This window comes from Quercus lobata, chromosome 4, assembly GCF_001633185.2.
Source record: "Quercus lobata isolate SW786 chromosome 4, ValleyOak3.0 Primary Assembly, whole genome shotgun sequence".
NCBI classification, from domain to species: Eukaryota; Viridiplantae; Streptophyta; class Magnoliopsida; order Fagales; family Fagaceae; genus Quercus; species Quercus lobata.
The window spans coordinates 44,834,030-44,853,858 of record NC_044907.1 but is presented as its reverse complement, the minus strand read 5'-3'; the positions used below and the strand labels follow the sequence as shown (position 1 = coordinate 44,853,858).

Sequence of the window (19,829 nt, the reverse complement as noted above, 5' to 3'; positions counted from 1 at the left end):
TTTATTATAGAACATTTTCAACAACATTGATAGATAATGAGAGACAACATTTTCAACAACGTTTTGGAGCAAATGGATTGATTGAAACAGAGAAAGCACGCACGGTCATTCACTGACACAAACACACACACACACACTGACATATATAAATGGCGGCGATAACTCGGCTGCAACTCCTCCACCACCCATTTCCGATCTTCAAACCCTGCACATTTCCTCACTCCTTCAACTTCAACTTCAACTTTATCCCTCCCAATCTCCACTATGCCACTCGTCCTCGCAAATTCTCCACCACTCTTCCACTTTGCTCCAACTCTGATCCAATCCCTGAGGTCTATCTTCTATAATCTATTTGTATGTACTTCATTTTCCAATGCCTTAAAGCTAAATTATTTTGCTGAGTTTTCAGGTTGGATCAAAAGGGTCTATTGTGGGGGATCTTCTTGACTACCTCAATGAGTCCTGGACCCACTTCCATGCTACTGGTACTTCTTTATATAACAAGTCTCTGTTTGGTTAATTAGAAAGTTGAATTCTTTTCAGGATAGGAAAGTTTCAGATTGAGTTTTCAGGTTGTTATATTTTTTTAAATTGAACTTCACTTTTTTTAATGTAATTTTTAAGAAATGCTTAGTGCAGGTTTTGATGTGAAATTAAGTGTTTCACAGTTGTTTAAAAACAAAACAATGCATGAAAGAATGGATAGGTGTAACTGTATGTATGTCATCAACTTCTTATCATGAATATAAAACAACAGCAAAGCCTTTGTCCCAACGAGTATCCGTATTGGATCAATTCATAATAGAGTGACTAGATTTTATGCTGGCCGTCAACTTTGTATCATGATTATATAGACAGAAATTGCTGTATGCTAATTTATAGAGGAAACATGTAATATTGTCCTTTTATGGTCACTTTAAAAGGTTATGCTAAATTCATTTGAAATTTATCATCCTGAATTCATCTTACAATTATATTTTAATTACTACTTCATTAAATCTCACTGCTGTGGTAAACTATCCATATGTCATGAGGAAGGAAATGCAACATTAGCTCTAGTTTGATTTTTCTGGTGATCAGGTACACGGTCTTAAATTTTCTATTTACTTTTACTTCCCTGCAGCTGAAGCAAAACGACAACTGATTGCTGCTGGTTTTCATTTGCTAAATGAGAATGATGAATGGGACCTAAAGCCTGGCGGACGATACTTCTTTACACGAAATATGTCTTCCTTAGTTGCTTTTGCCATTGGAGAAAAGTGAGTGGAATAACTCTATGTCCTAAAATTTGAAAACTTGGTACTTGAAAAAAGGATTACAAGGCAGGCTTCATTAGCAATTCAATCTGCATTGAATCTGACCTTGCATAATGTGAGACTGAATACCCAGGGCAAAGTTTGTTGTTACTGTGATCACTGCTAATTTTGGATTGGCATCTCTATATGGTCCTCATTTTCTTGTTGCATAATTTGTCAGCAAGTTTTTCCTTAAGCTACTTATCTTTTGAAATTAAGATTTTTTCATAGGCTTTCCTTTATTAAGAAGTTTATCTGTTTCTATTGCTTGTTGTTTTCTTATTTGATTCCATAAATGGTTGTCTTTCCCATTTTTTCTTTCAAGGTTGTATAAACACTGAAATTTTTCTATGTTTTCTTCATTATATCGATCCCTTTATCCTTCATAGGTTTACTGGCAATTGTTTAATCAAAGGTTTCTCTTAGTTTTGTAGGTACACTGTTGGTAATGGCTTTCACGTGATTGCTGCGCATACAGACAGCCCATGTCTAAAACTAAAGCCAAAATCTGCATCATCCAAGTCTGGTTATCTAATGGTCAATGTGCAGACCTATGGCAGTGGTTTATGGCATACCTGGTTTGATAGAGACTTAAGTGTTGCAGGAAGAGTGATAGTGAGAGGTAGCGATGGTTCTTTTATGCACAAGCTTGTCAAAATAAAAAGGCCTCTGTTACGGGTACCAACATTGGCAATTCATCTTGACCAGTTAGCCACTGCTTCCTTAAATTTTATTTTCTCCACTATTTCATCGCATTAGTGTTTAGTAACTTAAAAAAATGAATGATTGCTCTATAGAAGTTATTTGTATATTGATGTGTTGATATATGAAAATGAGAGTTCATGTTTTCATAGGTTATGGTTCCATTGAAGTGAATTATGGTTGTTCACTTCACATGCATACAAAGTGAAAGGACCCATCTTTTGCTGCATTTTTGGGGCATTCTCATGTGAAACTCAACTTGACTGTCTGGTCTAAAAGGGGAGTTTAGTTTCTAGAGGGTAGCCAGTAGAGAAACATAGATGATTACTAAGGAAATAGATGACTAATAATTAGGTAAGTTTTTGTCTTTTTTTCCCTTTTCGATTTTGAAAGGGATTGGGGGACTTATCAAAAAAAGAAGTTTGGGATTGAGGGGCGGAGAACTTTATACTTTGAGAACAACAAACAACTTTTTATTTCAATCTCGATAACAGTGTTTGAAGTTTTTAAGAATACTTTGTTAAAACTCTAACCAAACACTCCCTATAAGTGGTATGGGTGGTAGGTGAGAGGTTTTGGGTTCTAATCTCATGAACTACATGTGACATCAACAATAACAACAGCGAAGCCTAGTCCCAAAATTATTGGGGTTGGCTATGGATCCTCACTGTCAAATAAAGGAGGGGGGGGGGGGTGAGGAAGTTTAACGTCAAATTTCTCCTGTTTACTTATATGCTCACCCATGACATGAAATTGCAATGTCTAGAGTTTTTCTCTTCAAAGAGGGGAAGAAATAGCAATCTTTTCCTTTGTTTAGATGTTTTACTAAATAGTTTGTTAAGAGATAGGAATAAGTCATCTTCCCTTTGGTTGTAGGGTGGGAAGGAGAGGAAAGGAAGGTATTTTATAAATTGACGATAGAGTGAGACAAGGGTTTGCTTATACATTGTTGATTATTAATAGAATTATTAAGGTTAAGAAATGGAAGTACAACCAAACATATCTTAAAATACTATTCACATGCACATGCAAATATAAAACTCAAGCAAGTCTATGTGAATGGGCATATGAGTTACCTTTAGGGAATTTTGATTTGAGTTTTATATGTAAAGTGAATTCCCATGTAAATTTTGGTGTGCTTTATGAGTCTTGATCAAAGCAATGTGCTTTTGAGTTACCATTACTGAAACATTTTAAAGTTTAAAACAGTTTCTTATCCTTTCCTTTGGAAGTAGTTTGTTATTTGTTTGATGGACCTGCAGTAAAGGCACATAATCACTCAGATTATTGTATGGGTTTCTTTCTTTCTTTTTGATTTTGATTTTTGGGTTGTTTAGCACAGTGAATAAGGATGGATTTAAACCAAATCTGGAGAGTCATCTGATTCCATTACTTTCGACAAAACTAGAGGAAACTTCATTGGAGTCAAAAGAGAAGAGTACATCTTCCTCAAAAGCTGCTCATCATCCACTGTTTATGCAGGTATCTCATCTGTTTTTTCTTTGGTTAGTTGGGAAATAATCTAAGATACTCTATCCAAAAAAATGTAATTGTCATGGTTTGAAATGAAATGATTATTAATAATTTGTAAAACTATAGTGATCATCTTAAAATACCGTACTTTATATTAGAAGTGGCATGGTTTTTAATAAGAATCTTGCTCATTAAATAAATAAAATGGTAAGTTAAGAAATTTTACTATTAGAAAGTGGGTACATATTTCTGATGTCCCAAAAATGAAAGCAAGACCTTTAAATTGGGATGGAGGGGGTATTTTTTAAGAGAATAGTGTAAGAAACCTATTGCTTGTGGTTTTCATTTGGATTGACCTTGATCTTTCCATGTAAAAGTAAAAAGTTCAAACCATATCATTTCACATAATTCAAATTGTTAGAATTTTTAATCTCATAAACAAAAGAAATCCATTTGAATTGTTTAGGATAATGTGAGATGAATTTAATTTTTGTAGTTTATTGAGATTTACATTCACAAATCGCTAGTACTATCACTACTGTTTTTGAAACATGCATTACTATAGCGTTAATAAACTGTTGTTATAGATTTTTATACAATTATTTTTACATGTATATAAAATCGTATTTACCTATTTGTTGAAATAACTCTTTTAAGTAATGTTGCACTATATGCATTTCTATGAAGTAGTTGTAGGCATTAGTACATCATTCTTGAAATTAATCTATAACTTCAATTCTCAGGTTTTGTCAGATGAGCTGAATTGTGACGTTGATGACATAATGAGCATTGAATTAAATGTTTGTGATACCCAACCTAGCTGCCTTGGAGGTGGAAACAATGAATTTATTTTTTCTGGAAGATTAGATAATCTTGCTTCAAGTTATTGTGCATTACGAGCTCTTATCGATTCATGTAAATCATCTGGTGATTTATCAAGTGAGCATGCAATTCGGATGGTTGCTTTATTTGATAATGAAGAGGTAATCATCTTAAACAGATATTTAAGTTCACATAGATTGGATTTATATATCTATCTTGTACACTTATCATAATAACAGCAATGATTTAATGCCATTTTTTTTGAAGTACCTTTCCGATTTGAACTTCTTTAAACCCCCAGCCTGTAAAATTTCCATGCCCATATTATATAAGATGTCCTGCATGTGACCAATCTGAACTAATTTGTCAATAATCCATAGCCAACTCCAAAAAAATTGGGATTTATTGAAATGGGAGCTAGTTTCTATTTATTGGTCATATTTTACTACCAACTCTATCATTATTGGATATGGGAAGTAGAAGGATCAAAAATGCATGTTTAAAATAAATGTTTTGATAACAATGTTTAAAATATTTTATATTTGGTGATTTATATTTTTTTTCAATATTTAAGGAGGCGAGTGGCTTTCAGACAACATATATTTTAATACATTTGATTGTCAGAATCAGATGGCTTTCATCATTGTTAGTTTCTAGTTCTACTAGGCCTATTCTTAATACTCATACATTTGTAAATGTTGGTAATCTTGTATTTGCATTTGCTCTTGCAATGTTAGCCAGATAACAAATGTTGTTCTAACTCTCTCTTTAGGTGGGTTCAGATTCAGTCCAGGGAGCTGGTGCACCAACGATGTTTCAGGCTATGAGGCGCATAGTTAGTTGCTTAGCTAATGAATATATTGGTGAAGGTGCTTTTGAGCGTGCAATTCGTCACTCATTTCTTGGTGCGTATCCAATATACAATTTTGACTTTGGGGCCAGCTGGACCCTTCGTGATTCTTCTGTCATTATGTATGTTGTACCTATATTCACTTATTATGTTGAATTAAGTTCACTGCATTAGCAAATGCTGATACGACAGGGATAATCCTATGAAGCATGGTTAGCTTTTAAGAAACATCATTAGAATCCCAGCCCCAACCCTAGTCATTTCTTTCATTCTAGGCATTGGACTTGCTGGTTTCAAATCTTTATCATGATTCATGACATAACAGACTATCATATAAATACCATGGACTTATGACTAACTTATACATATACATTCCAAATTTTTGTTTAGCTTGTATTTTGTCAGTATTTTACTTTGGAGCACCCAGAATTTCTGAAGTATTTTTCTGGATGTTCTCTCTTTATAGTGTCTGCAGACATGGCTCATGGAGTTCACCCAAATTTCATGGATAAGCATGAAGAACACCATCGGCCAGAACTGCAAAAGGGGCTTGTTATCAAGCATAATGCAAACCAGCGCTATGCCACTAGTGGAGTCACGGCTTTCCTGTTTAAAGAAATTGGCAAAATTCATAATCTTCTAACTCAGGTAATGGTGATTTATGTAGGGTCTATCCAATTCAACTACACAAGATAATTTGAGTTTTGGAGATGTTGCTCCAAAAAAAAAATGCTTGTGATGTTATGGATTTGAAATGACATCTTATTGCTAGAAATTTGGAACCCACATTAATAAAGCATAAATTCATCTATTAGAAAATATATATATATATATATATATATTTAATCGCTATTAAGTCATTTAAATTGAAATTTGAAATCCAAATCAGTTTCCTTAAATAACTCTATCTGAATGAACCATTAAATTGAAAGTACCTTTTGTGTCTGCGTGTGTATGATTTCAACCCCACCCAAGAACAACGTGTTTAGGTCCAGCTTGGGTTCTTAGATTCAGTCTGCACCTTGGCCAATTAACTTTAACAATCAGTCTGTACTAAGTAGTTATTGGAATATCATCGTAGTTCCCCTGTTATAACCCTAAACATCTAATTACTCTTCAAGGCCTTCTCCTTCTGGAATGAATGTTTAGAATTTTACATGGTAAGGTAATAACTTGATTGGCATGTTATCCATAATGAAGAACATTTAGAAATAGGTTATATACTAGCATATTTCTAGTTTTCATTCTTGTGTCTATCTTGTGACGGTGGAATATAATTTTTTTTTTTTTTATATATCTGGTTTGCCTCTGCATAGGAATTTGTGGTGAGAAACGATATGGGATGTGGTTCCACCATAGGTCCAATTCTTGCTTCAGGAGTTGGCATCCGTACAGTTGATTGTGGCATTGCTCAACTTTCAATGCACAGGTAGCATATTATTTTCTTTTTCCAATTTCTATGATACTTTCCTTCAACTCAATCAGATTTATTATTATTTTTTTAAATCACCAAAAGAAAAACCAACCTTAGTATTATCCCTGCCTACTTCCCCCTCTCCTCCCTCCATTCCAAGCATACCCTTATGGTCTCAAGAGAGAAAAGTTAGGATAACAAATTGTTCACAGGATATATATATATATATATATATATTCTCAGATATACTTGCTCTTGTTAGAAATGATCCTTTTGGATTTGCTTTAGTTATTGAACATTGAGTTCAAGCTAGAATATTTTACCAGCGCTTTCTTTGCTTCCAATGCAGATACTCAATTAGCTGCAATGGAAAAGTTAAAATTGATATAAAGAATCAATTGTTTAAATTAATGAATTTAACTAGATCTGTAAAGGTTTAATCTTTTCAAATTGGCAAGGGAAAAAGCTTGAGTAAATATATAACTGACAACACCTATAAATATATATATAACTGAAAATAATAATTTCAGATGTTGGGACACAGATTGCTCCTTCCAAATTCCAATGAAATTTGGTGTTTCGACAAATAATTGTATTCATCCAGGTAAAATCCACCTGGTAAAGTTTGTTACTTTTAAGAACCATGTGAGAAAAATTATAGACTTCATACTTATCAAGAAAAACAAAAGTTATGGATTTAATCTAAATTCATGTGTTAGATAGAGCATTTATTTGAGTTCTTAAACAGACTACCAATTAGCTATAGCCAATTCAAGATTGTATTCTATGGGCATTTCAACAGGTCTGGTTCCGGTCTTTGCACTCTCTGTTTGTTCTTGACTTCTTGAATTGTGGCCTATAACCACAATCCAGAAGAGATGATTTTTTATTTTTTGGTTGGGGGGGACCAAGTCATATCCATGCCATGATATAGTGATTCTACGGGCTCCAGTACATCTAAGAAATTAGGTCTTCAGATTTCACAACAGTTCCATCATTCTCATTACTAGAAAATATGTATGGAGTTCATTGTTATTAGGACCTCATGCTAGATAAAAGGTAAATTGTTGTTCCTGTCCTTTTCTTCTTCCAGTTAGCATAGCATTTGATTGGTTTGGTGCTGTTAATTCAATGCAGTGTGAGGGAGATATGTGGGAAGGAAGACGTAGACATTGCTTACAAGCATTTCAAGGCATTCTACCAAACTTTTTCAAGCATAGACAAGAAGCTGCAAGTGGATTTTTAGATTTGATTTACACTTGAGATTATTATATGCTCATTGAGAGAGGATTGTATTCATTTCCTCATCAAACAAATCTGTAGTTCATAAAATTACCTTTTTTTTCCCATTCTCTAATAAAGAGATGTCAGAAACCGGAAATGTAGCGAGGTTCAAGAAATAAAAATCAAAGGTGCTATGCTACTTGTACCCATGATTTGCACATAGGAGATTGAAAAGGAAACTGTAATCATATGATCAAGGTTTGCTGGAACTAACTGGATCTGGTGCAGAACTGGAGCCGATATTGTGGTCAGGATTGGTATTTGTGTTTGCTTTAGGGAGTTTCTTCTTCAGTTCAGACAACAAAGCCTGATTCTCCTGGTTTAGCTGTTGAGCTTTCTTCCTTAGCCTCTCATTTTGCTGGATTATGTGACAGTTCTGCAAATATAGCTGTGAGTTCAGTCTCTCCATTTGGAACGAGTTGTATTGGCCCTGAAATTATAACACTCAAGTAAGAAAGCCAAATATTTGTAGGATTAGGGTGGCAAACTGGGTTGATTTTTTATTTATTTATAATGAGTATGTTGTTTTCCTAAATGTGAAATGTCTCATCATGTGTGCATGTGTACGTGACCCAACAATGTTCGAAAGATAGAAACGATTGACATGAAACAAACCTTGTGTTCTTCAGTCTAGAGGAATGAAAAAGGGCATTGCTGAAAGTATATGGTTTGGTTCGAGATATAAGTATCTGGTGGGAGTGAGTATAAAACACAGAAAACAAGCATGACCAACATCACACAATTTACTTGCGATTAACAAAGTGTCCCAGCAAAGCCCCCTTGTCTGCTTTTTTCATGAAGAAGGGACTTGATTATACAAGACTTTAACTGTAGGGAGAGGTGGGCATCATTAGCATTTTCAAGAAAAGAATACCTTTATCAAGGTGTTAAGAGTGGTGCACGTAAAGTCGGTGAGAGCATTTCGCGACTGGACGTAAGAGTGGCTTGCGTTGTAGACTAGTAAAAGCAACAAAACAAAAAGAGAGATGCTTAGGGAACAAGGAGACTTTTGGGAGAGAAACAAGTCTGGTGCGGCTAGGCTAAGCTTTGCTTAAAATCACTTTTTTATCTCACAGTTTTAACAAGTCGGTAGCAAATTTTCACTGCTTAGCAAAACAGGCATAGACATGCATGCATTGGGCAGTTTATACTTGGAATGGGAGGGCAGTTGAAAAGAGAGGTGAACACTTGATGTTCATGTGATACTGATAACAGCAACGTGGGAGATTATTGTTTTCGTTTTTTAAATTATTTGACCTGTTTTTACATACTTTGTTTTAAAACATCTTTCATTTATAGCTCCTAGGGACGTTTTCATATCACTGCTGATAGCTTGACGCTAGTGTAGGAACAGTGCAAGGAACTAACTATTAAGGACAAAGTAACAAGCTCAAGGGAAACAATGCCACTGTAAGCAACTTCAGTATGTGCCCATAGTTGCTATGGAGATATGCCCATAAAATAAATAAAATTTAGATAATCACAACTACCAAATATTTTCATATTCAAGAGCCGATACAAGTGATATATTCAATCAATTTCATAACCTAAAGATACAATTACAGATCCAAAAGCCTAATATGGTACAGAATGCTGTTTGCTTTATTATTTCTGCAGCACGTGTTCCAGTAATAAAGCATAGCAAGTGATGATCAGAGCTTCCACAAATCAAAAGCCAGATGCGCACCAAAGCTTCTGCAAAGCCAAATACAAGTACCTGCTAATTTCCGTATAGCATGGTGTTTTGGATTTTTTTAAGGTGCTGTAGCCAAGAAGAAAACACATGCATTAGCATTGAGCAAAACATGATGCAATTATTATTTATTCGATAAATAGAATATGTGATAAAGGGAAAAGAAATCTGCATCAGCTAAAACTAGAGCTTGATTGGTTCTGAAAAGCTGACCTTCATCCAAGCTGATTAATTACTTTCCCAGCTCTGGTAAATTTTCTCATTCTTCATCGGTGGCAAAACACGGTTCTTAGAGAACTAAATAAGTAGGAATTGCCATAATCCAGTGAGCTTCTTCATCATTCGTCAAAGATGAAAAAGCTTCCATCAAAACCCAGGTGGTGGAATGGACAAAAGGTCGGTGTCCATAAAATTGATACCTCCACTCCAGTCCAACCCGGTCCTCTATGCCTGCACTCCTGCCAGCTGAGATAATATATGCAACTGTAGCAGCTCCTCATCATATCAAGATCGAGTTCCAGCTGGCAGCGTGCAGGCATGGCCCATGCCCCTCATCGGGGCCGGGCTAATCCAAAACTTGCATCAGGTTGCTGTTGATGAGACTGCACAAGTATTAAATCAGTAAATAGAGTTATTTATTAAATTCCAAAACGAGAAAGGGAACTAGGCAAAACAACCAAAATATGTAGGAAATATATCAGACAAGAAAATTCACCTTCTAAGAAATATAGTCTATCATCGAGAAACATTTCCTTTTGAAATTCATATGTTTCTTTTTATTTAAATATACATTAATGTAAAATCAATTTTTAGTGGTTATGTTTCTATTGAGAGATGCAAAGAGATAGAAAAATTAACCAAAATATCAACTTTGAACCATGTGGCTAACACTTCAATTTTTTTTTTGATAAGTAATAAAGATTTATTGATATCAAAAAAGAGACACCCAAGTACACAAGGAGTATATAGGGGTGTACAGATCAAATACAAAAATTACATAAATCAAGTAAATTCAAAATTGAAGAAAAGGGTTGTTTTCTCCACACTGATAACCAGTCCAATAAGGTTCTAAAAAATAAAAGCTTGAGATCAGGCATAGACTGCTCACTGTCTTCAAAGCACCTCCTATTTCTTTCCTTCCAAATACACCACATCAAACCATGAGGAACAACGATCCATATATATATCCATTACGATGGCAACCAACACTTCAATGGGAGCAATACAGTAAATTCTGCTCTACTTAAACAGGCTAGGCTTGCATTTCTGAGATATTTTCCCATAGAAGTTTTACTTTGAGGTTGTCCCCAACTTCCTCAGGTTTTTTTTTTTTTTTTTAAACCAATACAAAGAACCCTACCAGCATCTAAAGCATAAGCTTATTCCCAAACACTGGTATATCAAAATCTACAAATTTGTGTTATTAGAGAGGGTCTGATGTAAACAAAAGAAAAAAGGTGCCTCTTCCAGTTTGAGGATAATTCAATGTCTATTCTACCAAAAGTAGAAAAAAAGAACCACTGTGAGTCGTCATACCTGTGAAAAAGGTTGGTGAACTTGTTCGTGAGGGTGGATGAAAGGCATTCCAGGGCGCTGACAAGGGTACTGAGAAGAATGCAGGTATATGGCAGACGTGGAACGAGCACCAACGTGGTTAGGATTGAAAGGAGTCATCATGGCCTCTGGATGGCCATACCCAATGGGACCTGTAGGGGTTGATGGTCCAGCCCATGGAGCAGGTAGATGTTGAGGGAGTGCCCGAGGCTGGTGCTCAGTAGAAATCTGAGGCCTATGAGTAGCTCCGAGTTGTGGAAATTCAGTGTTGTAGTTCAACGCAGGGCTGTACATAGGCTGCATGGTATACGGTCCTCCATTGAACCCAAACCCAGGATCAAACCTTTGCATATACCTGGAAAAAAAAAATTTTTGAGAACTTTTGGGGTATTGACAAAACTAAAACAGACTATATTTTCAGCTGATCAACGTCTCAATTTTTTTTTTTTTTTATATATTGGTAATTACACACTCAATGGATTATGAACTCATTCTTATGGGAGAAGGAAGTACCATTTGAGCCAGAGCTCATTAGCAGCTAATCAGGGTCTCAATTATGCACAAGAATCATGTACATCAGAATAAGATATACAATTTGAGAATATAAAACAGCCAAATAATTCAGGTCTGTATTTTCATTTTATTTTCAAACTATAATGTTGATAATACAATAGCCCCCAACAAAGATTATACATATGACGAAGCAAAAAATAAGCAGCTTGACAATTTGGATTAAAATCATATCACCTCCAGCCAGTAGGCAATATTTTCATGAACAGCAAAAGGATAGAATAAAATTGGCAGACAATTTGGGCTACGAGTTACAACCATCTCACTTCCAGCCAGCAGTCAATCTTGTTATTAACAGCACAAGACTATAATAAATAATATTTTTTTCATATAAGTACTATTCAAGAATATAAATACTATTGAAGAATAATCTGATTAATTGCAACTGGAATAGAAAAGAATATAAACTTCAAGGGATGAGAGAGAGAGAGAGAGAGCCATAAAAAGGCAAGTGTCCAAGAGTGAAGAGTAATTATTCAAAAAATTGCACTTCTTTAGGAAAAGCTTGTTTGATGATCAAACTAACATTTATGCAGCCACATAACCAGCAAAATAATGGAAGGACAAAGAGGTGGTCAATTTTTTGGAACATGCAGTATCGATATGGATAGCAAAGATAAGTTAGGGAGACAGAAAAAGGTTGAATAGCACGTATATAGATGTTTGGACCATGCAGGCAAAAATTAGTCAAAAAGACATTTGTCACCAAAGGAACAGGAATAAAAAAAGAGGCTTCATTGCTGTACCTAATTGCCATATCAATATGGCAACTAATCTATAAGATCTTTTCCTTCCTAAAGAAATATAGAATAAGTAATCAACTATTCTACAAATAACTTCACAGAAACCAGCCAAGACAACATAGCCCTCTTCTGATTGGCTCAACAGGGACAATAGTAAAGTTGAATGGGCATACCTGTCATAGCTCCTGTCGTAATCAGGATCCTTGCGATCAATCTCACGGTCCCTGAAAATAGCCACTCTATTATTATTATTATTAGTATTATTATTATTATTATTTGGTTTGCTCCTACCAATTGGCTCCTTCTCTGTCCTACTTCTAGCTGATCTACTGCTACTTGTCGAAGAATCAATCAGAACTCTACCAGAATTCACCTCAGCAATTACTGAAACAGGTTTCTCTTCTATCTTAGGAATTGCCAAAGAGCCATGCTGGGGACTATCCTGCACTCTTGGTTCATTTTCTGGTTTCCCACCCACAGCACCACTAGGTCCACTACTATTAATACTAGAGTTAAATATCCTTGCACGAGCCCTGTTATACTCCTCTTTTCTTTCCTCTACACTTTTGGCACCGCCTGACTTTAAAGAATTTGAATTTGCATTGCCCATAATTGGTGACCGTTTTTGTGGCCTCTGTTTGATTGCAACCTTAACGACACCACCGTCTTCTGATGGTAAATTTACAGGAATGTCTGCAAGGCGAATCAAAGGAAGCCGACAATCAGAAGTTTTGCGAACAATAATCCTGGAACCAGTCCCATCAGGCAAACTATTGTCCAATAAAACCATTGACTGCAATGAGTAGTGCTGTGCAACACGGTGTGCAGCCAACCGTAAATAGGATGTAGGCAGTTGTTGGAACTCTAGTTGTTGTTGAGTAGGATCACGAATAAACCTCTCAACATCTTGCTCCATCCGTAAAACTGAACAAAATAAATTAAGAGTCATCAGTGTCACGATGGAAGGCAAAATCAGTGCATCTCATTATGAGCATTGAATAGCATCCTTGAATACTAAAGGATCAAAACATAAATACACATCATGTTCAAAACGACATCACAACAATAATTTTGAAGAACTTGGCAATGGCTATAAATCTATGATGATGATAAAACACACCAATCATAATGATGATCATATTGACATGCATGAATGCAAAAACTTAAGTTGTTAACATTTAAATCATGGTACCAAACATATAGACACAGTGAAAAGAGCACAAAAGATATAAAGCATGAATAGAGAATACAACTTCTCTAAATTCACCATTCTTCGATTTCCTCATCTTTCCAAAATAGCTAGCTGAAGTCCCTTATTTTCTCATCCTTTCCCGTAACAGTTTTTCACCCTTCATTATTTCTAAAAGGTTGTCAGACCTTTTTCTACAAACCGTTTTACAAGAACATCAAAAGCCTAAATTAGCTTCTCTCTCTCTCTCTCTCTTAGGAGAAATTATTAGGTCCCCCGAAAGGACTGCTAAGGCGGTCCTCCCAACTTATAAAATGATGCCAGTTATGCAAATGTGTGAGTCAGCTTCCTAATTAGTACAAGAAATTTATTATTATAAAAAAATAAAAATAAAAATAAAAATCAGGTGATAACACATTTGCATGAATTGCAGCATTTTATTGTTTAGAAGACCAGGGAGGACCACCTCAGCAATCCTCTAGTGGACCTAATAATTTATCCTCTTTCAGAGACACACAAACACATTCACACATAACTTTGACATACTTTTGAAGGCTGTAGAACCAAACAATCCCAAGTGGTAGTACTATCTTGTACTGATTTTAGATAAACACACCATTAGAAGACCAAAAAACCAAAACCACAACTACTAGCAGCATCAACCAACCAGACAGACTCTATTATACCACACAAACAACATACAAAACATTGCAAGTACCTAAAATACTTAGTTTCCATAAACAACACCTTACCTCACTTTTTTACGAAACATATCATATTAGCACAAAATTCTTTAGATAATCCCCGAAACAGCACAACACAAGATACCATAACAACACACCTAGACATCACAAATGAGAACCAGTAAAAGCTTGCCAATTCAATCGTTGTGAAAGATTTTAAATTTATTAAAAAAAAAAAAAAAACACAAAATCCAAAATTATGCACAACAAGACCAATTTACACAAAAAGAAATTAATTTTACACCAACAATAGAATTATCACCATATCATATCCCAAATTGCCGAACAAAAAGTCTACAAATACAAATACGGAAACAACTCTACATTTACATGTACGTGCAAATACGCATGAAAACGCAAAAAAAAATTTGCTTACTTGATAAGCGCTCACGGGGATTCTGTATAGCTTCGCGAAGGAACTGATCGACCTGATTGACGAGATCCTCAGAAACCTTCTCGCCGCCGCAACCATCACCGCCGGCCGAATTCGAAGCCGACGAATTCGACGACGACGTAGAAGAGGAATTGCAAGAAGCTGAAGCTGAAGCTGAGCCATCGCAAAGCTCTTGAGGCAGCGGTTTGGAGGAGTCTTTCTTGAGCAAGAGGCGGCTCATGGACTCGTCCAAATCGGCGATCTCCCATGACTCCGGGGCTCCGATGTCCTCCACAGAGCCCTCCATAGCACCGCCTTCTAAATTTTTTTTTTCGGCAAAAAAAAATCCAAAAAAAAAATTGAAGAGAGAGAAAGAGAAAGAAAGAGTGGATTTCTAGGGTTTGGATGAGACCGAAGAAACCATGGAAGAACGGAGAGTGAGACTCTCGAAGGGTTCGATAGTCATGAGAGAAATTCTAGGGTTAGGGTTTGAGAATTTTTAGAGAGAGAGACAGAGAGAGTGATTTGGAGCTAGCGTGAGACAGAAAAATGTGAGAGACAGAGAGATGGGGTTTGACGATGGTGTGTTTTTTTTTTTTTTTTTTTTTTTTTTTTTCTTTGGGTGGGTGAGCGCGTGGTATTCTTTTCACACGCGGTGTGGTGTGGCCGCGTGAGGAGTGTGGGGGATGTTATCTTTGTCAGAGGGGGATTTTTATATGGTACGGTGATTGTAGAGTGCAGACGAGATATAAGGATATTTAAAGAAAGAATTTGGGGTGGGCCCGGTTTTTTGTTGCTGGTGGGGCTCCTTTCGAATGAGTTATATTTTTGGGAAACTCTTATATATAATCAGCCTACGGGTAAATGATCACCTTCTTCTCATATCTACGATAGATTCTACCAAGAATTTAGTGAGTAATCCCAACATAAATATGTAAAAAGAGAATACCATTTTTTGTGCTCCAAGAATATAAAAGTATTATTTTATATTTTTTGAGATTAGCTTAAGATGCATTTGTAGAAACTTTTTATAAGAAAAAAAATTATGATTTTTTTATATTTTTATAAAAATGGTATTAAAATTATTTTTAAATAGTTTATCAATAATTATCTGCTCACCCGCACCCTTGACATGATAATCACTCAGTAAATACAAGTACTTATAGAATGTGAGAGTAAATGTCAAGTTCAAGTCTTTAAAAAAGAGTTTCACACGCGTTCACTTAAATTAGGATATAATAAAATTATATCTCAGGAAAAAAAATATTTGCCTTAAGGACACACTTTTTTTTTTTTTGAGAAAATTAAGGACACACTTTTAAGTTAGAAAATAGTCGATTTCATTATTGCTCTCATAGTGTTTGTTAATAAATTATTTTTAAAAAGTTTTAATATCACAAGAGAAATATAAAAATTTGTGAACAAGGTTATGTAATGCAACTCGATAATTGTCATTACTCGAACACACAACTTTCAAACTCACAAATTTGATAGGTCAAAAGAACTTTTAACAATTAACCTACTGATTTTCTTTTCAAGTAATTCTAAAATTAGACCTTTCATCATAACTATTTTATATCACAAATTATGACCTACTATTTTTTTTTTACTTTCACCTAAACCCCTACTTTTTATTCGAAGCTCACCATCTAACCTCAAAGTCGTGACATAAAAGGATGTGTGATTTTTTTTTTTTTTTTTTTTTTTTTTTTTTTGCTTCTTACCAAAGTAGGTGATTCCGGAAGTTCCAAAAAAAAAAAGTTTGTTGTGGATTGTGGGGAAAAGCCAAAGCCACAATCGTATGGAAGATTAGTAATGATCGACAAGATTAGACATGATCGACACAAATGCATGCACCAATTCTGGAACAGAGATAAAGCATATGAGTGGGGTTCAGAAAGAACTAAAAATGTACTGCCATGTGTTTTTTGGAATAAAGACCTGATGTTCATTCTCATCATAAGTGAGAGAATTTGGTTTCATCTTTTTCCATAGGAAATTATAAATTATTATATATCTTTTTGTGATTTGTTAGTCTTATCTTCATTTATAATTTAGTATATTAACTTTCAATGATCATATTTTACTCCCCTTAATGTTGTCATCCCGTTTGAAATAATCCTAAAAATTTCAGTTTAATCCAAGCTACAACAAATTGAAATATAACAATAAAAAAAGCTTTGCAAGACTCAATTTAGTCAAAAATTTAATTATTTCGTTTTAATTCAAACTTTAACAGCCAAATGTAACAATTACAAGTTTATATACTAAATTGCAATAACCAATCTCCATAAATTATCATTTACCTATTTTATCATTAAAAAAATGTTTTGGTTAGATAGCAGAGAAAAATTACAGTTTTTATAATGATTAGTAGTATTTCCATGCAATGCAATGTACGGTTTGATAAAGATTCATATATAAGTTCAGAGAGTTAAAATATATATATATATATATATATATATATAAAAGTTCAGAGGTAAAGCATATGAGTGGAGGTTCAAAAAGAACTAAAAATGTACTGCTTTTGGAATAAAGACCTGATGTTCATTCTCATCATAAGTGAGAGAATTTGGTTTTATCTTTTTCCATAGGAAATTATAAATTATAATATATCTCTTTGTGATTTGTTAGTCTTATCTTCATTTATAATTTAGTACATTAACTTTCAATGATCATATTTTACTCCCCTTAATGTTGTCATCCCGTTTGAAATAATCCTAAAAATTTCATTTTAATCCAAGCGACAACAAATTGAAATATAACAATTAAAAAAGCTTTGCAAGACTCAATTTAATCAAAAATTTAATTATTTCATTTTAATTCAAACTTTAACTGCCAAATGTAACAATTACAAGTTTATATACTGTTAGCTTCTAAAAGTTTAGAATAATTGGCAAATCGTGAACACAAACTTGTCTAGATATAGATCTTAGAGTCTATAGGTATTATTAGACAATGCTCAAGATGATACAAGTCAAAATTCAAAAACAAGTAAGCTACAGAAAGAAGAATTCAGAAACTGCCTAGTTCGATCGATCAAAAGACAGGCTCAATCGATCAAAACTTATGTATATTTAATTTTCTGCAGAAATTCCAATTCAGCCCAAATTCTACTTAAGTGTATTGGGTTTCAAGTAAAACACTACCAGTATATAAAGGAAACCCTAAGCACGTTTTTATAGGACTTTTTAGAAAGAAAAGAGTGTGTCTCTTTTGTATCTAGAGTTTTGTATCCAAAAAGCTCTCTCATGTTTTCTATTGGTGTTATTCCTTGAAGAATCTCAAAATCCGGTGTTATAGAAGTTGTTGTCTTCTCTAATCATCAAAGATGCTAATGATCTAAATCTTCAAGGGTAGTCTTGGAGTCACAAATAGGAGAATTTGTGTTTTTTATCACAAATGTGTGTGCTTGTGTCGCAAAGGCCTAATAAAAAAGTAGTCTGTGGACTCGAAACTATCATGGGGTCTTGGTAGTAAGTTTTCTACTCAAAGTAGTAATAGGATGTTAGTGGTCTAAGTCTTATTGTAGAAACTTCAATTCTTTCATAGTGAATTTGTTTTTTACCTTGAGGATAGTTAGGTTAAATCCTCATTAGGTTTTTTACCGGTTAGGTTTTCCTATGTTATCATATCATTGTATTCTTTATTTTCCGTTGCTTTGTATGATATGACTTTATTGTTTTAACCTAAATCTGAATAATAAACCTAAGTATTCACTTGGTTAATTAATTAGGTTAAACAATCTAGTTTACAAGAGTCTAAAAACGTACAAGTGGTATCAGAGTAGGTTAGCTCTTAATTTAGGTTATTATACCTAGAGTTGATCCTTGATCCCTATTATCATGGATAATTTTAAAGGTCCGTTTGAATAGAACTTATTTTGCTGAAACTGAAAACTGAAAACACTGTAACAAAGTAATTTTTAAATGTATGAATAGTACCGTAAGACCCATTTTTAATGAAAAAGTGGAGTTCTACGGCTGGAAAAAAAAAAAAAAGAAGAGAAAACGTGCAAATAAGAAAACACAGACGCGCAACATGGATCCAAACCCCACCTAAGTGTCTTACTGTTTTTTATTGTGATGTTTTGAATAAAAAGAACACTATTGTTTCAGTTGATCTTTTTGAGGCTTGTGAAAAAAATTTACAGAATTTCAGTCTTTCTCAGAAGATTGGTTTAATCCCTCAAAAACACTCTAAGGTGAATGTTGCTGACTTGTCCTTAATTTAATTCTTTCAATTATCCGTGGACATTTTCTTTTAGTTTTTGGTTGTTTTATTTTCTTAGGTTGTTTTGTTTAAAAAAAAAATCCAAAAATATTTTATTTTGAGTCTTGTTTTATTTTTCTTGAGAATTACATGAGTTATTATATCTCTCTCTTGATTTAGAACATGCTTGACATTGTGAAGAAACTTGAATAGTATGTGTTATATAAGTGCTAAGATATTTCTGATTTTGTGTAAGTATGTACTAGTTTGTACATGTACTCAATGATTAATTAAGAAATTGATATTTCTCATTTGTGTACCCTCTATAACTTAGTTAAGCACTGTCATGCATTACACTGTCATGCATTACACTTGCATTTTTAATCATTTTATCATAATGTGTGCTTTTAGTTTTGGTCATAAAATTTTTTTTAAAACCAAAAAGATTTTTATTTCTTTTGTATTACATATCATGGATATATAATTAAGGTTGGTCATATTATCTTTACATAACATGCCTGTATACCTTATTTAGCTTGGATGAGCTTATTTTTTTTCCACTTTGCTAGTTTTAGCTATGTAGTGCATGTTGTGTGGGAGTTGTTTATAGTTTTTGATCACATGATCTTGATTTCAAAGTCACATACTTTTGATCGTAAGGACTAAAAAATCCCAAGAGAAAGACATAAATAATCATCTCACCATTATTTACTAGCCAATCATGAACACCTTAGTGCATATAATAAGATTTTATACTTGAAAAAATGTAGCACATGCACAAAAAGAAAATAAGGTGTAGCCTTAAAATAAAAAATGGAAAAAAAAAATTTGTATACAATAAGGCTAAATAAAAAAAGAAATGCATGATTGCAAGCTTGTTTTCTAGGAGATGTAGGAGTTATATGATGTAAC

General features: G+C 34.1%; 2 protein-coding genes across 4 annotated transcripts; one reads left to right on the top strand and one right to left on the bottom strand.

Annotated features, from left to right (window-relative positions):
• The first annotated feature begins 44 nt into the window (after positions 1-44).
• Positions 45-8,500, top strand: LOC115987188 (probable aspartyl aminopeptidase). 3 transcript variants are annotated; one of them, XM_031110689.1, is made up of 10 exons: positions 45-332; positions 410-485; positions 1,124-1,259; positions 1,730-2,002; positions 3,335-3,479; positions 4,214-4,453; positions 5,065-5,197; positions 5,609-5,790; positions 6,459-6,571; positions 7,694-8,500. In XM_031110689.1, exons 1-10 carry the CDS (start codon positions 150-152, stop codon positions 7,800-7,802), a joined length of 1,590 nt encoding a protein of 529 aa, XP_030966549.1. In that variant the 5' UTR covers positions 45-149; the 3' UTR covers positions 7,803-8,500. The 3 variants fall into 3 exon arrangements, with proteins under 3 accessions (XP_030966549.1, XP_030966550.1, XP_030966551.1); XM_031110690.1 differs by having other exon boundaries at positions 1,730-1,917; positions 3,340-3,479; positions 7,694-7,967; XM_031110691.1 differs by lacking the exon at positions 45-332 and having other exon boundaries at positions 1,722-2,002; positions 7,694-7,967.
• Positions 8,501-9,237: 737 nt separating this feature from the next.
• Positions 9,238-15,303, bottom strand: LOC115987189 (protein encore-like). Its single transcript, XM_031110693.1, has 5 exons — positions 14,709-15,303; positions 12,574-13,324; positions 11,070-11,442; positions 9,747-10,135; positions 9,238-9,602 (listed from the first exon to the last, which is right to left on the bottom strand). The coding sequence occupies exons 1-4, from the start codon at positions 15,010-15,012 to the stop codon at positions 10,085-10,087; spliced, it is 1,479 nt and encodes a 492-aa protein (XP_030966553.1). The 5' UTR covers positions 15,013-15,303; the 3' UTR covers positions 9,238-9,602; positions 9,747-10,084.
• Between the last annotated feature and the right edge of the window lie 4,526 nt (positions 15,304-19,829).

Bases quoted from the DNA above. Each gene is read 5' to 3' on its own strand.
- LOC115987188 (XM_031110689.1), top strand. From the start codon at position 150: ATGGCGGCGATAACTCGGCTGCAACTCCTCCACCACCCATTTCCGATC. The intron at 333-409 runs GTCTATCTTCTA...CTGAGTTTTCAG, and splicing joins ACTCTGATCCAATCCCTGAG to GTTGGATCAAAAGGGTCTAT. The intron at 1,260-1,729 runs GTGAGTGGAATA...TTAGTTTTGTAG, and splicing joins GCTTTTGCCATTGGAGAAAA to GTACACTGTTGGTAATGGCT.
- LOC115987189 (XM_031110693.1), bottom strand. From the start codon at position 15,012: ATGGAGGGCTCTGTGGAGGACATCGGAGCCCCGGAGTCATGGGAGATC. The intron at 13,325-14,708 runs GTAAGCAAATTT...TATTTTGTTCAG, and splicing joins TCCCCGTGAGCGCTTATCAA to TTTTACGGATGGAGCAAGAT. The intron at 11,443-12,573 runs GTATGCCCATTC...TTTTTTTTCCAG, and splicing joins TACGACAGGAGCTATGACAG to GTATATGCAAAGGTTTGATC.